At 42.4% G+C, this 16,543-nt stretch overlaps 1 protein-coding gene across 1 annotated transcript in view; it reads right to left on the bottom strand.

Annotated features, from left to right (window-relative positions):
* The window catches only part of SHROOM3 (shroom family member 3), a 153,949-nt gene extending 137,840 nt beyond the window's left edge, over positions 1 to 16,109 (bottom strand). Inside the window, exon 1 of the mRNA XM_051617638.1 lies at positions 15,724 to 16,109. Within this exon, the coding sequence (XP_051473598.1) occupies positions 15,724 to 15,888 (165 nt within the window). The 5' untranslated portion in view covers positions 15,889 to 16,109. The remainder of the gene's footprint in view (positions 1 to 15,723) is intronic.
* Positions 16,110 to 16,543: the final 434 nt, after the last annotated feature.

The raw sequence follows: 16,543 nt of genomic DNA, 5'->3' as shown, positions 1-16,543 counted from the left end.
AAAACCCTCACCTCCCTGTCAGTTGGAATTTCCACTAGTGCCTGAGGGACAGGGGAAACCAGGGAGCATACTACAACCCAGCAGGAAGTATTTCTGACCATGATTAATGTTTCTTTTAGCAGTGCAACAAAATCTTTGCAGATCTTTGTGGATCCTTGGAAGAGCTCCATTTACTACTCTCCAGGCCATATTTCGCTGTGAAAACCTTATCACAGAACAGAAGCATTTACAGATTCTGAGTAAAATAAGAAAAGATGTATTATCCCAAAGATTTGGAGAATGGGGGGGCGGAGGGGAGTTAAGAAAGGCACACAATTTTCCTTTCATTCCATGTGATTATGCTGTGATAATGCCCTCTACAGACCTGTCCATCACTTGTGGGCTCAGGTCAGAGAAGCTCTCTGACCCGACCAGCTGAGTGACACAAGCCAAACAATGACAAATTCTGCTTCAGTTGATCTTGCCAGAAGGATCTCAGAGTTGCCCGTTGAGCAGCTATGAGACAACCAGACTTTCCTTTTGCCCACCTTCTTTTTTTTTTTTTTTCTTACCTGAGTTTGAGGGTTTTTTTGGATAGAGAGTTTGCAGGGCTATATGCAGAGTCTGGAAAAGCACAGTATCTCATATGCAGAAAGTGTCTTTTCTAACTTTGTCTTCCTTACCTAGCTCCCACATTACCAACTTTTAGAACGTATTCATTCATACCTTGAGCTACTTTGTTAGGAAACAGTTTAAACCCCTGTAAACTTGCCTTGCAGATTTCTAGGTCCTGCTACTGAAGATGGCCAATTATAGTCCACGGTTGCAGGGAGCCTCACAACACTGGCATGCAGATTCTGTTGCCGTTGGAGTTATTTGTGCCCTTTAGCTCATTTGTGAATGCCATGGCCACAGGCTTGATGGAAGGTAATGTTTTCTTGGAGATGGCAGGATATTACCACCATTTTCAAAGCACCCTAAAAACCAGCAGAGTCACTCCTGAGTGCTGAAGGGTCAGCAACAAACCATTTGACTGAGTGTTCTGCTTGGTCTACAACTGGTCACCAAAAGTACAAGGGCAGGTTATAACCCCCTGGGAACTGTAGAGTGGACTTCAAACTGAGATGAACTGGTCAGACCTCTTCACTAGCACCAGTTGTGTGCTGTCACCATCAAAGTGTCGTGTGCCTATTATACAAGCAGTGGATTTTTGTATTTCCTCCTTTCCCCCCAAACCCACACATGTCCATTTTCTGTGCTTATGGCCAGTTCCCTCTCACTGTCTACAAAACACAGATTTAAGGGACAAGAAGAGCATGCAATTGGTGAGCAGGGACCCCTCCAAATCCACTTATGTATTACCTTTCAGTTCTGTATTTCAGGATATTCCCATGCAGCTCAAAAGCATGGATTTTTTTTCATTCCGGTACTTCATAGGATTACAAGGTATAAGCACCCTCAGCTGACACACACATATTTATAATTACATATTTCTTTATATTAAAATACAGCCATTTCACTACAGGCACTGCCATCTGCCACCAAAGCATTTCACAACAGCTACACACAACTCTTAACTGCTCTAGAGCAAGAAAGAATTAAGATGGTGGGTCTGGAGTTGGAATGCAATTTACCCCAAACAGAATCTGGCTGATGGGATCACATTCTTTTTCTAGCAAAATATGCCACCAACTGACCTTCTATAATATCTCATCACCAAAGCCAGAACATCTCACTGAGCAGTACTATCACACCCTCTCCACCTCAAAGGCTGCTGGGTCAGTGCTCCAGCACTGACTCCAAGGGAGCAAGGCTATGGACTGAACCACTCTGTGTCACTTCTCATTGTGTTTCAAAGTCTCCCATCCAAGGAGTGACACAGTCCAACTTGTTAAACTAATGAGAGCTGACAAGATCACAGCCTAAAAAGAACAAAACTTATAGAACAATAGATGCTCACCCTGGTTCTTTTCCGCTCCAACCAGCAGAGGAACCTTTAGTTTTAGCAGCTGATGAGATACACAAGAAGCTGTAGAGACACAGAGTCACTCAAGTGCACACACTTCTGTTTCTGCTTGCTCCTTTCTCCCAACCTCCAACTTCTACTGATGTGCTAGTGGCTCACCCTCTGTCAGTCTCCATTAATCACTGATATAAGCCATCGAAAGATCGTGTCACGGGTAGACAGGGAAACCTCTGTATGCAGCTCATTATTAACATCTGATGATTGATTAAATAACAGCTGGTCTGAAGGAAAGCACAGATTAAGGTTCTCCCCTGATATTTCCCTGTATACCACTGGTTTCTCAGAAAACCATTCTACATACAAGTTTCTCAACTCATACAGTAAGCACCACAGTCTCCCCACAGTCCTGTTGCCTTTCAACACCCACCACAGGGAATAGAGATTGAAGCACTTCCAGTTCTTGTGCCTGTCCTTTGCAGCTTGCTACCCCAAAGGACAGGGTACATCTTAGTGTAGGTCATGAAGAGAGGACAGACTGCAGATGACTCCCTGGCTTTACTGAGAACACTGAAGAAAAACCAAGTTCTGATATTACAGGAAAAATGATTTTTAGATCTAGCCACTAGTGAAGAGGTGAGGACATATATCTGGCAAGCCAACATCTGCTGCTAAATTAGAGACAGTCTTGGAAAGAAGCACAAGGACTCCTTTTCCCAATGCAGAAGGCACTGTCAATAAACTAGAAGTACAAAGTTTTCTGGCAAGCAGGACTGGGGAATTGTATTGCTGTGAGTGGCCCCTGCAGAACAGCAGAGGGGGATGCATGGGCTCCTGGGCCAAACCCAAATGCCATGGATTAAAGCAGAAGCAGGAAGAGGGTCTTGGGCTGGAAAAAGGGGCTGCTTTGCACTTTTGGGCAAGGATAGTTGGGGATACCCACACCATGTCCATGGCTGTCTTTCTGGGCTCATTAAAAAGCTAAGTTGCCCCTGATGAAGCTGTGATGGAAACCTACAACAATAGCCCGGTGCTAAGAAGCATCCATGGGTCCAGGCATGAGAGAAAGCAAGGACCCCTTCTAAGGGCATTTGTTTCTACATCAGTCTTTTGTTGCGTCTTTCCCCTTCACCCACCTCTTTCCCTGCTTGGTTATTCCAGCATCAGTTTACACAGGCTGTTTGCAGAGAAGAACAACAACAGAAGGCTGCTTGGAAAGCCAGCAGAAACCTCTTAGCTTGAGATCCAAAATGTGCAGAATCCCAAAAGAACAAAAATGTTTGAACTTGCCTCCCCAAAAGTGTTGTATTCATTGACTGGAAGCAGGGGGAACAGTAGCGGTAATTTAACCCAGGGAAGAGTGCCAACAACTTATTTAATTGCAGAGTTTGTGCCAACACCACGACAATACAACTATTAATACCAGTCTGCAGTACAAGACTAATTCTACTAACCTTTTGCTGTTGCCTTATAGTTAGGTCAGTGGCTGTGCTGACACTATTCAACAAACACTGGCAACTGCTTTTAAGCAAACATGAAATGGAGCAGGGCAGGAGGGAGAGGAGTGGGATCATTGATAAAATGAAGATTCCCCCCATGACCCCACCCCTCTCTGTTCAAATGTTTCACATTTCTTTCTCCATTTCAAGCCTCTCTCTTGAAATTGGAAATGCTTCTTGCCTTGTATTTGCTCCTGGAAAACAGCCAGATCTTTGGTCTGAATTCCATCAGCTCATTTTCCAGTTTCTACGAGACTGTGTTTGAGAAATGTGGATGTCTCTCAGTCCACTGTCAAGACTGGTTGTCAATCAATGTATGAAGCCATGAGCGCTGATGTTAGGGAGCAACACACTTTTCTTAACAAAGTGTTCATTTACATAATGCATATTATTACAGAAAAATAAAAATACAGCAATAATGGATCCAGCACCACAGCAAATCTTCAAGGATACGATCATTCCAGTGATTATGTGCCACTGTAATAAAAATCCAAGATTAAATAATGTATAAACCTCCAAGCAACATCATTATTATATGAGTTACTAAATTCACTAGTGCCGTTGCAGACATACCCTTGCTTCACTTTTCACCCACTGCCTTATTTGAATTTTTATATTTACATCTATAGACTATATGACAACTATAAATTCTGAATACCCAGAAGCAGATCTTTTTATTGCTTTCCTAACAGCATAAAGGAGTCATAGTTTCAACTTTGACGTGCTGGCACTACCATGATAGAAAAAAATAAACACTGATTACAAGCTGAAGAGAAAACTAGGAAAAATGCTTCTGTACAACTACAGTCAATACTGGATTGTAGGAAGCCAGTAGTTACCTCCAGGTGTTAGGAAATTTTCTGCAACATATTGTAGACTGTATGCCCTTTCAATTCTTCTGAAACACACACTTCTTGCCACAACACGTGTCTTCTCCGGGAATCCCTGAGACCCTTTAGGCCTCCTTCCACCCCACAAAACTGTTTCCACTTTTTAAAATGGATCTGTTTGCCATTTCTTTGGCAACTATTTTCGTAATATTTTTATCTCCATTTTTATGTGAATTTGACATCTATGTCTTTCAAAGGAAGAAAGTAATGAAAACTCTTCTAAGTAATGGCAAATGTGAGGATTTGGTATATTTTCAAAAACTTGCCTTCAATAAAAATGTGAAAAATCTCTAATGGTGCTAGCAACAACTGACCCCACTGACAATACAAACCAATTCTGCAAAGACTTCAGCATCACAAATTGCACCTCTCCATGTCAAGTGGCGTTCAGACAGTTACCTACTACTCATAATGGCTATTAAAAACCAGTATCTCTTCTATCTCTGTTGGCTGGTATTTCAAACATTTTAACTGCTGACACGGACAGGACAAAACTGCTTACAGCATCACTGCAGAATGTGTGAACATGGAGCCATGACATTTGTCAGCCAAACTCGTCATTCATCCGTGCATCGGAAAATCCCCATTCTTGAGTGAGAATAGGGAATGGCTTTCAGGCTGGCAGATTATCTGGAGGGGTCTGTGGGAACTGCAAAACACTGCACCTGCCTGAAAAATGGCACCAACTCAGCACAAGACGTTTCCAGAGGGGAAAGTTAATATATGGGAGGAATGCACATAAATCCTGTTATTTCTTAATGGGATTTGGGAGCTTATTTCTCACCCTGTGCTTTGAAATGAATCCCACAGCCTATTCTATTAATGAATTTAAGCACAGTGATTTTCTTATCAGCAGGAATCATTCTTCACTGGAGTTTGAATTTTTTTTTGTGGGATTTTTTAATGCAAGTGTGAAAAATTAATATTATGCTTGAATACCAGTTAGGATGTTAACAAGCTGAGCCCTGGATAAGCTGATCTTGTCTGATCCTGTTGTCCTTTTCCTAATTTCAATTGACCAACAAACCTGGATTAATTTGTTTGGGTTTTTTGAAGTTCATGACAAAGTAACAGGAGTTGTGGGAATGTTGTTTAGGCAGCATCTGACTGATAATGGGAAGATCAAAACTCTCTCTCCAGCTCAGCCATGTGAGTTAAGCTACACAAGCCTCTCTTAAAACAAAGTTGCAACTAAGTAAGTGCGCTAAGTGTGAATATTTCTGGAGTTCAGCAAGGCTTTTGATACTGTCTCTCACAGTATCCCCCTGGACAAAATGTCCAGCATACAGCTGGACAGCCATGCTATAGGATGGGGCAGCAACTAGCTCATAGGTCAAGCACAAAGAGTGAAAGTGAATGGGGTAACATCAGGCTGGTGACCAGTCACTAGTGGGGTCCTGCAGGGCTCCATCCTAGGCCCAGTCCTCTTCAACAGAAGATGTTGACTTGGATGCAGGACTCGAAGGAATTCTAAGCAAGTTTGCTGATGATACAAAACTGGGAGGAGCTGTCGACTCCCTTGAGGGCAGGCAGGCCCTGCAGAGACCTCAACAGGTTAGAGAGATGGGCAGTCACCAACCACATGAAGTTTATCAAGGGTAAGTGCCGGATTCTGCACCTGGGATGGTGCAGAAACCCTGGTGGTCAGTACAGAGTGGGGAACTACAGACTAGGCTGGAGAGCAGCATGGTGGAGTGGGACCTGGGGATCCATCCTAGTTGATGGCAAACTGAGGATGAGCCAGCAGTGTGCCCTGGCAGCCAGGAGGGCCACTCGTGTCCTGGGGTGCATCAAGCAGAGCGTTGCCAGGCGGTGGAGGGAGATGATCATCCTGCTCTGCTCTGCACTGGTGTGGCCTCACCTGCAGCACTGCCTGCAGTTTTGGGCACCAGAATGTCAAAAGGACATCAAGTTATTGGAGGGTGTCCAAAGGAGAGCCACGAGGATGGGGAAGGGTCTGGCTAAGATGTCTCATGAGGAGCGGCTGAGGTCACTTGGATTATTCAGCTTGAAGAAGAGGAGGCTGAGGGGTGACCTCATTGCAGTCTATGGTTCCTCAGCAGGGGAAGAGATGGGGCAGGTCCTGATCTCTTCACTCCTGTGACCAGTGACAGGGCTGGGGAAATGGCAGGAAGCTGAATCAGGGGAGGTTTAGGTTGGGTATCAGGAAAATATTTTTCACCCAGAGGGTGGTTGAGCACTGGAACAAGCTCCCCAGGGCAGTGGTCACAGCACCAAGTCTGCCTGAGTTCCAGAAGCATTTGGATGATGCTCTGAGGCACATGGTGTGATTCTTGGGATGCTCTACACAGGGACAGGAGTTGGACTCAATCATCCTGATGGGTTCCAACTCAGCATATTCTGTGATTCTATGATTCCATGGGGGAAAGATGCTTCCTGGCATTTAACAGCTTCTAACCTGCATCTCTGTAAAGAGCCATGTTTCTGGCAAGTCCAGCTGAAGTACACAATCCAGCTATCTCTCAGAAACAAAGATCTAGTAAGTGAGCTAAAGCTGAGGGTTTTCAGTGGAACTACAAAGGCGGCAGGAACGGTTTAGGTGAGACACAAACAACACTAGGGCAGCCTATGTGAGATGAGAATATAAGGAAAATGAGAAACATATCTTGTGCACTTAAAATCTATGCTTCCTGAGTTATATTCATCTGACACAAAGTGACGACCAATATCCTGCTCCAGCCAAGGCCAGTTCAGAGAACTTCCAAATACCTAGCAACCCTTGCTCCATCACTGGTGTGTGACAGTCGGGGCTACCCAAGGGTCTGTTTTCCACATCTCACGTGTCTTAAGCAGGTTTGGTCCTGCTCAACACCCACAATGGATTTATAATGCAGGTATTTATAATGCAGACCACACTGTTCTCTTCACAGAAAGAAATACAAGATGGGTGGCTGGGTGCTAGGCAGCTAGTGGATGCCAAACCTTCCTGCAGACAAGCTAGCTCTGGTGCTGAATTGTATTTTTCTCTTAATAACTGGATATCCCTTGTTCCAAGCATAAGGGCAGGTTTATCAGACAGGAAAACATAACCTCTCCTAGACACAGAATCAGAGAATCAGAAATGCAGCCTGAAGACTCTAGAATGATGGTAGAACTTCCACCAGTTTCTGTTGTTCATGCTCAAAGGCAAAGTTTACTGTCTCAACTCTCAAGTGTGGGAAAGATTTATCTCCTGGGCTTAGTGGATAGCAACATATTTCAGGGTTTTCTGACACTTGTCCGGGATGCTCTCTGCTGCCATCAGATGGTGATCTGCTCGAGGCCTTGAAAATACACAAATAAGCCACAAAGATATTGTGGTTTAGTAGTCTCTTTTCAAAGGCCTCTGGACATTTTTTTCTTTTACTACAAATGTTTGTCAGCAAGAAAATTAGAGCACATCTCATTTTCATTTTCAAAGATCCCTTCCAAAGTCTGAGTAGTTCATGGACAATAGATCCATGCTGGATTCATGCTCCACAACTTTGAGCTTCATCAAAAGATCTTAAAGGTAAACACGGATGAAATTTGAGATGAGATTAGCTCAGCTCCAGCTCTATTATCGATGATGGTTTTTCTTCCTATGCCTTGAGCTCCCAAGAAGCGTGGGAAAGGCTGAATGCAGAAGAGCATTTCACAAGCAGTCATCTACTCTGCACAAACATTGATTTAAAGAGTGCATTCTCTGGTTCTCATTCTAAGATCAGTGCAAATCTTAACTCTGGTTATACCTGCTACAGCCAAGCAAACAAGAAAACACGGCATTTTTCTGTCTAATCTCTTTCATGTAAGCTAGAGCCAGGGCAGGATTTATGAGGGCTCCACTTATTGACCCTAAGGATTACAGGTCATGCTTAACCACCCAGGATTCCTCTGTGTCCAAGAATGTGAGAATATTTCTTCTATACACCATTTGGTGACTTTGAAGGCCACTACACTGCATATGGTCCTCTTGTAACTCATGTGGTTGCAATGTAGCGGTGGAGACCTCATCTTTCACACCAGATATCTCTGTAGATTTGGAACAAAACTTCACAGCTTGGGTTGACCTCTGGTAAGGAGGTAACTCAACAGCATGACTGGTCAACTGGAGACATCTGACAAGCCGTTATCCCCGCCCTGTGTCAGCACAGAGGTATGACTTTTTTCAGGGGTAATTTCCTTCCCCTTGCACATTCATAAAGGTCACATCATTGAGATGTACGTGTATCCTGGGATTCATCCATGCTGATCTGTTAATCAGGACAACCATGGTATTCTTGGTGGATGGGCTCATGGTGATGCATCACAGACCAACTGGCATTACCCCTTCAGGCAGCCACGCTGCACTCTGAAAAGCTCCTCCTGACTTTGCTAGTGCAGCAGCAATGCTCAGCAAGCCACTGCTCACGTCAGTCAGTCAGTTTGTCTGCAATTGCTAATTCAGTGCTGTGGAAGTGAACAGAAGTCTTTTTGTGCTAGGAAGCTACTGCAGCCTAATAGAGGGGGCTGACAATAGAAGCCTTTTCATCAAGCCCGTTCCTAGCTTTAAGAGAAGGTAGGTGATCCTGTCCCTTGTGCTAGCATCAGCAGTCTTTCGTGAGGCCCTAATCTGAGCCCTGGGAAACAAGAAAGAGTGGTGAAGACCTGCCTGCCCCTTTGCTTTTTCAAAGTCTTCCACCAGCAGTTCCCTCCTGCTTCTCTGAAAGCAAAGGCCTGCATCATCCCAGTTTCCTTGCTGTGTGGCAACTGGAGTCAGCTGTGCAGGCAGGTGGCTTTGCAAAGTGAGCTTAGCTTACCAGCAGACAGCACACCTCTCTCCAACATCAAACCTAAAAGTACTGGGGGGGCCAGGAGACAGGGATCAGGAAGAAATAATTTCTGTTGACCAGGCTGTTTTGGGCCTTGATCTTTTTAAGTATGACCCTGAGAGGATGCTGGTCAGTGTGGGTCTGTACTTCTTTTTACTCACAGGACCACCTTTTCACCTGCCTTCGGACTGAGACCAAGCAGGAGCAATTACACTATGGTTTAGCCCTAGACAAATTACAGTCCACTTAATGTTCACTTACTGCTTTCCCCAGTGAATACAGAAGTGAAGTAATAACAAACTTGACAACCCTCTGAGCCCTTCAAGCTGATGTAGCTAAACAGTAAGAGATCAGCACTCAGGCAATTCTTATACACCATCTTATTCTATTCTTACACAAGAAAAACACAATTGTAAGGACCTGTCATATTACACAGAACATCCATATTTATGGCCCTAAATGCATAACCAGTGCAGAGAGTGCTCTGCAGGAAGGCAGGAGCATAACAATGGGTTTGAAATTGAAACCTTCCTGAGTCCACTCAAAGTATATTGGAAGATAAATAGTGAAAAGGGGTATTTTTTGGTAAACATTAACAACACAAATGCCCCAAGATATGCTTCAGCAGTGAGGAGAAAAATAAAGTCCGTATCTAACCAGGCAAGAACCAGTGTGGAGACTTTCAAGAAAAAAAATACTAATCATAAAATCATAGAACATGTCACCATGCCTCTGACTCAGCTTCATGTCCTCCTGCCCAGGCGAATAACTCTATCGTGACTCTGGCAACTTCAGACAAGCCTTTCTAATTCAAGCACTGGCCATCTTTTCTGTGCTTCCATCCCTACAAAAAGGTTAACTGTTTCTAAATTGCCTTTTCTCACACACATGGAGGTGGGAAGGGATACAAATAAAATTTTGCCTGTCAGAGCAAATTTAATTTTGTTTATGGGGACCCTGGGCATTTGAGAGGGCAAAGCAATGGGCTCCTGGTACTGACCTAAAGGGGACAACACTGAGTGTTTTGACCAGAGACACGGGTGTCTGTGGGCCAGCTGGGGTCCAGAATGGCCTTTTGGGTTTTGTTTTTTCAAGAATGAAGGAAAAATTCTCATTACATGTCACTAACTGCTCTGCAAGGTCACTCCAGCGAGGTGAACAAGGCATCATACCCAAAGAGAAGCAGCACAGGCATGGGAGCCTCATGGAAGACAGCCTGATCCAGCCCCTGTAAGCACCAATTGCTAGAGGGCTACATGATTTTTTCAGAAGTTGGATCAGGCTCCTAACAATGTTTGAACACATTGCAAGAATTCCAGATAATTTCTCAGGCTCTGTCCCAAGCTATTCCTATGATTATTATTACACTTTTATTGCTTCCAACATCCCTGCTGAGAGGTAAACCTCTGAGTTTGTGTCATGCTTCTGGCATGAGGTCCCTGCAAAGGACCTGCCCTTTTGAGTTAAGGGAACTGATGAACTACAGCACAGCATGTGAAAAGTGTTCCCACATAGCCACTATCTGAGAAAGAACACTTTACAGGCTTTAATTCCTAGGCAAGAGAAACAACTCTTTTGTTCGTATCATCAACATGGAGCTCAAAATAAAAGCGCATTTCAGAGGCCCACAACAGCTAAAACTGTTCCAAAGGTTTGTGCGTAGCCCTGAGAAACAGACTGTAGAAATAGTTTGCTTGGCTCCAAAAGAGTTGAGACTGAATAATGTTAATTACCTTAAATTAAAAATTCTTGCAGGAAATCAAGAGGGAATGAATGCTTCAGTTACTGGTTTGCCTTTTCTGCCTAGAACAGTCAGGCCTTTCATTTTTGTGATATTGATCTTACAGCTCAGGATGGGCCAAAAAAGTAATATGCAAATGAAAAACCAGGTTTGCTTCTGGCATTATCACAGTTTTGAGGCCAAAGGAAATGAGGTTCCAATTAAACATTCAGTATCACTTGCAATCATGCTTGGATTTTTCATTAAATTTCTAGTTCCAGGTGAAGAAACCAATTATTTAATGAGATTCCCACTATGAGCAAATCTCTCCAAATCTAGGCCAAAATTATAGGGCTCTAAATTACTAAAGAGGTATAACTAAAAAAAATGGAAGTTGAGCCATAAGAACCAAGATCTAAAAACAGAGAAGTGGAGGTCACTACGGAGGATTTGACATCTACTGTGTATGAATTATTAGTGACACATTGATGATTCCAAAATATCTTTTAAATACTAATGGACCAAAGAAGAAAACTATGATGTTGGGGGGGGGAAGAAACTAATAAAAAACTTGAAAACTTTGCCAATGTAGTATTTAATCATAGAATCACAGGGGTTGGAAGGGACCTCTGGAGATCATCAAGTCCAACCCCCCTGCTGCAGCAGGAACACCCAGGGCAGGTCACACAGGAACGTGTCCAGATGGGTCTCGAAAGTCTCCAGAGAAGGAGACTCCACCACCTCTCTGGGCAGCCTGTCCCAGGGCTCTGTCATCCTCACAGCAAGGAAGTTTCTCCTCATGTTGAAGTGGAACTTCCTGATAACCATGAGCAGCACATTCCTGGAGATGCACGCTAGATTCTTTGAAGTCTACAAACTTGCAGAGTTCTCTCAGGTGGGAAAAAATTAGCTTAACATACTTGCTCTTGAGAGACATTTTACTCTTGCAACCAACTTCTTTTTCCTCTTCACCTCCAGAAGAGATTTACTTATTTGAAAACATAGGGGGAAAGTGTGAACAGTTCTAAGTATTGAATTTGATTGACAGCTGTTCTCTAAGCTCATATAAATGAGAAATTCTTCCCCAGGAAGAATGTTAGGACTGTAGTTCCCTTTCAGATTCTCACTACACTCCTCATTAACGTTTTGTACCACAGAATCAACACAAAAGGGAAAATACATTTTGTTAATTTGCAGCCTATGATTCATCTTTTTGGACACTGTCCCATTGCTAACCAGTGACATTCTAGTGCTAATTTAGGTACGGATTTTTGGATGTTCCCTTCAGGCACAGTGGAAAAGGAATGTGCAACTGACTATTTTTTGCCCATTCCTCCATGCCTTTCCCTGGTACAACAAAAATTAAAGTTGGGAAGATTCCACAAAGCCTGTTTCTGAGGCTCCCTCACAATAGGTGGCAGACCAAGAATACACCCACACAATCCTAAAGCACTGTGGCCCAGCAGACAGCTTCAGATGACAAAGGGAACTTCCTTATGTTTCCAAAATAGCTAAGGGCTGCTCTAGGACAGTCAACACCCCAAGTTTCCATTTTTCTGACACTGTTAGAATTTCCAAATTTCTTTTCATTGAAAATAAATGTGTTCTTTTAAATGTCCTATGCAGCCAGAATCACAACATACTATGAGTGTACATCTTTTCATGTGCTGGGTGACATACAGTCACTCCAGAAACATGATAGAAAAAAAATAATGAGAAGCAATGTCAAAGCAGTTTCCTTTGAGGGGAGGGGAAAATGTGAGTTGGATGTAATAAATTTGTTTATGGTCTGCCCTCACCTCCAGCACATTACAAAGAGACCTGTATTGAGGACTTTGAATTAGCTGTCACAAAACTGCTGCAGTATAAATTTGTCTTTCCACAAGGAAAAACAGAATAGCATTAGCATAAAAAGGTCATCTGTTTTAACTACCTAAATTCAAGTTAGCTGCACAACTAACATTTCTGACAAGTTGATTTAGACTTGGTTGCATGATGTTCTGAGCATCATGGCTGATTCAGCAAAGCCTTAACTAGTGTGCTTAACTGTAAGTTTGCCTCTCTGTGCAGACCAGCACACACACCCTGAGAGCCTGGCTTGCTGCACTCCAGCACAGCAGTACCTCTAGACAGCCAGGGGGCCTTTACTGAAAGGCTGGAGGTAACTTGTTCTTATTTTAAGGGTAATAAGAAAGCCACAGTTAAGTACATCTTGAAAACGGCACCGACTACCATCGGAGAATACTGGTCTGGCTTTGGCAACTTGCTCCCATTGCTTTTGAGTAATTTCTTGGTATATTATTGTTGGAAAGATCTGTCTTTCCAAAGAACTGCTCAAGGCTGCTAGAATCAGTTTTTGAGCCTTCTGGAAACTAGTCATCTTAGTTTTTAACTATCACAACCTTTGATCTGAAGCTGAGACTGGCCAACACTTGAGGGTCGCAAATGAGCAGCAGTTCCTGAGGGCTAGAAAGAACTACTGGAGTCAAACTGATTTGCTGTCTGTCTATTCTATAACAATACATCCATGTTAGTTTATTTGAAGTCCTGCTGCAAGCTTTCATGGGTACTAGATAAAATATTTGCTGAAATAGACATTTTTATTTACACTAAGGCCATTTAACACCACTTTGTGAATGCAAACAGGCAGTTAAGGGGACATAAATATAGTGTAATTACAGAATAGGGCAGTGTAAAAACAGAATAGGGAGCCAAAAGAAAAAGAAAACTCCTACCTTGATTATTCATAATCAGAAATTAAAAACTGACATCCACATTTTCTGATATTTCTAGATAATATTATGTAGAATTGTTATTGTATCATTCCTAGCACATACCTGCATAAATAGTGCAATCTTTAATGGTCCCTTCCAACTCAAGCCACTCTAGGATTAAGTGCTCTTGTGCAAGTACAGAATTTAACCTGCAACATGATTAAATTGACCATTTCCCCACAATTCCTCATTACTTAGCAGTGTAATCAGAAGAATACGTAATTAGCCAAATTACTAATACGCAAATAATTCTTAAGAGAGCATAGTGAATTCAAACACAAGAGGCATTTCTCAGCTGAAACTGGAAACCAGGGAACAGCTAGAGGTGCTGCATGAACTCCAGAAAGCACAGCCTTCAGGTGCAAGCTGTTCTCCAGCTCTGCACCACCCATGCATGAGAAATACAATGACATGCTACCACTGAGAGCACAAGCCAAGAAGTATCTAGAAGTTTAAAAATAAAATACCAACTCAACAAAAAAAAAATAAAACCCACCACATTTTTGCAGTGCAGTTTCACAGAAGGCAGGCACAAGTCATACAGCTCCCAGTGGCACTATGCACACTCCAGGCATGTTTGACATTAAGGGGCCTGGTTGTTGTGGAAACCAAATCCCATAGATTAACTCATGTTCAGCAGCTAGAGCCATCTCTTCCTCTCTGCCTCCCTGCCCCAAATTAATTAATTTAAAAAAAAAAAAAAAAGGTGGCACTTTTTACATCACAGAAGAATGTCAAAGCAAAAAGAAACTTTTTCTTCATAAATGCAGAACACTGCCAACAAAACTGAATAATGTGACCGAAGTGTGAGCCCCTCCTGTTTATAAAATGAAAAAAATGTGAGGCTAGTTTTGTTTCCTGTGGCTATGCCTAACTATCTCCAAGGAAGTCCTGCAAGAAAGATGTTTATGTGAAATTTCTTAAAATCCCTTTATGATGAAATAACTGTTATGGAAAACCCCCATTTTCTTTTTACTTTCAACATGTAAATGTACTAATTACAAATAATTGATTGCAGGCAAACTGTTCCAAGTGACTGGCAGTCTTCATGTGAATGTGTCTGCACAGTGAGCTGCAGGATTTGAATAGTACTGATTCTGAGTATTAGCATTTTCTTGTAGTCAACATTGGTGCTGAACCTTTACTTTCCTCACGTATGTTCCAATTTACAGAAGGGAGTAAGATTATAGACCTAAGTGCACATATGGACCTAGCAGCTCTCTTTATAAATGCCTGCTATTAACAAGCAGAATGCACCAGATGGAAGACACAGAAAAGAAGCATGGTTAAGAACCACTACAAATAAAATCTGAGAATTACCTAAGTCTTATTTTCAAAACAGTTTTAGGGCCACAGGTCAAACATTAGATACTCGTAGATTCAATTTGATGATTTTGAAAATTCATTGTCTTCAGTATCTGCAACTTGAGGTTATCTGGGTACTTTTAATAGCCCAGTTCTGATGAGAATAAGGAACTCCCATTTTTTCCCCTCAAAATATCCTTTTGTGCTATACTACTAGTTGTCTTTTGATAATACTCAATCATGAAGAATGAAAATAGCAAAAAACTTGGGGGCCAACCATATATGCTGGGTATTTAGTAACTAAAGAATACACCGGGTGAGAAAATCACTAACATAGCCTAATGTATGTACATACCAAAACAGGTACAAGTATTTATTCATCTCTTTCCCCACACACACTTCTAAGTAGCCAACATCACATTATGTGACTTGAAGCACTTTCTTCCCTCTTCAGAAAAGGTGGTGCTGGATTACATGCTCACTGTATACTAGGACTTCATGACACAAGATCACCTCATGAGAGTCCCCTACTCACCCCCATTCATGGCAGTGTAATAAACAGAGCCAGTTTGTGCAAGGCAAGATACTTCCTGTGGGACACAAACTGCACTTTGATAGTTCAACAATGCCCAGAGATCTCATGTGTTGCTCAAATACATAGCTCCTGAGCAAACCTACAGTTTCCAAACCCAAGCCAAACACAGCATCAAATATAGCATGTCAGTGCTATTTTACAACTCTTGCCCTTTAAATAATTCGGCACTCCTAACTTGTTTGCATTTCACTTAAAATAAGAAAAATACCTTTGAGATGATCAGTGGCTCCCCATGCTCCAGTCCTCCTTTCAGTGTGAATCCCCATGGAGCACCTCCTTGGAGCAGTGCCTCCAGGTAGATGTATCTTCCTTTATGGGTAATGCTGGACTCTGAAGATGATATGCTGGTGCTAATGTTGTCTAACATCCTCATGGGTCCTGTCACATACTCAGTCAAACACAAAACACACTCAGGCAACCACAGAACAACAATGTTGCAAATTCAACTCCCCAGAAGTCATCCCTGAACACATGAAAGATGAAGAGTCCAAGACAGAATTTTTTTCTTAGGAGTTAGAGTCCAAGGTGACGTTTCCCACCAGCATTTCAGCATGCTGTTTCTCCTGCCGGATTGTGAGGTTTTACTGGTATTTCAGCACTGTGCTTTCTCCATTCCCAGGTACTCTGGACATGACAGTTTGTAAAGATTTATCTTCCTGTCTTCAGTATACCAAACTTGTACTTTCAAAGATGTGGGTAAAAACAGGGGGAAAAAAAATAAATAAAAAGGTTATAGATTTGAAAGCCTCTGGCCAGCAAATTGCCCAAATCCAAACGAATGCTTCATTTGTGATTGATGATCAGCCTTTTCTTCCTTTCTGCGTGCGATTTACCATTACAATGGCCTCTTTGCCTCAGCCCACTGCACTAAAAGAATGGAAGTGTCTTCTCCCTCTCCGGCTCCCAGTTCCTCTGTCGCTTACTTCACAATTTTCTGACTTGTCAAAAAAAAAAAAAAAAAAAAAAAAAGGCTGGGGGAGGAGGAGAGAGAAAGTTCATGCCTAAAACTATTTAGAGAGATTTTAATT

The sequence above is a fragment of the Apus apus genome, chromosome 4, assembly GCF_020740795.1.
Source record: "Apus apus isolate bApuApu2 chromosome 4, bApuApu2.pri.cur, whole genome shotgun sequence".
Taxonomy (NCBI): domain Eukaryota; kingdom Metazoa; phylum Chordata; class Aves; order Apodiformes; family Apodidae; genus Apus; species Apus apus.
The sequence above is the reverse complement of the archived record's forward strand: the minus strand, read 5'-3'. Positions and strand labels throughout refer to the sequence as shown.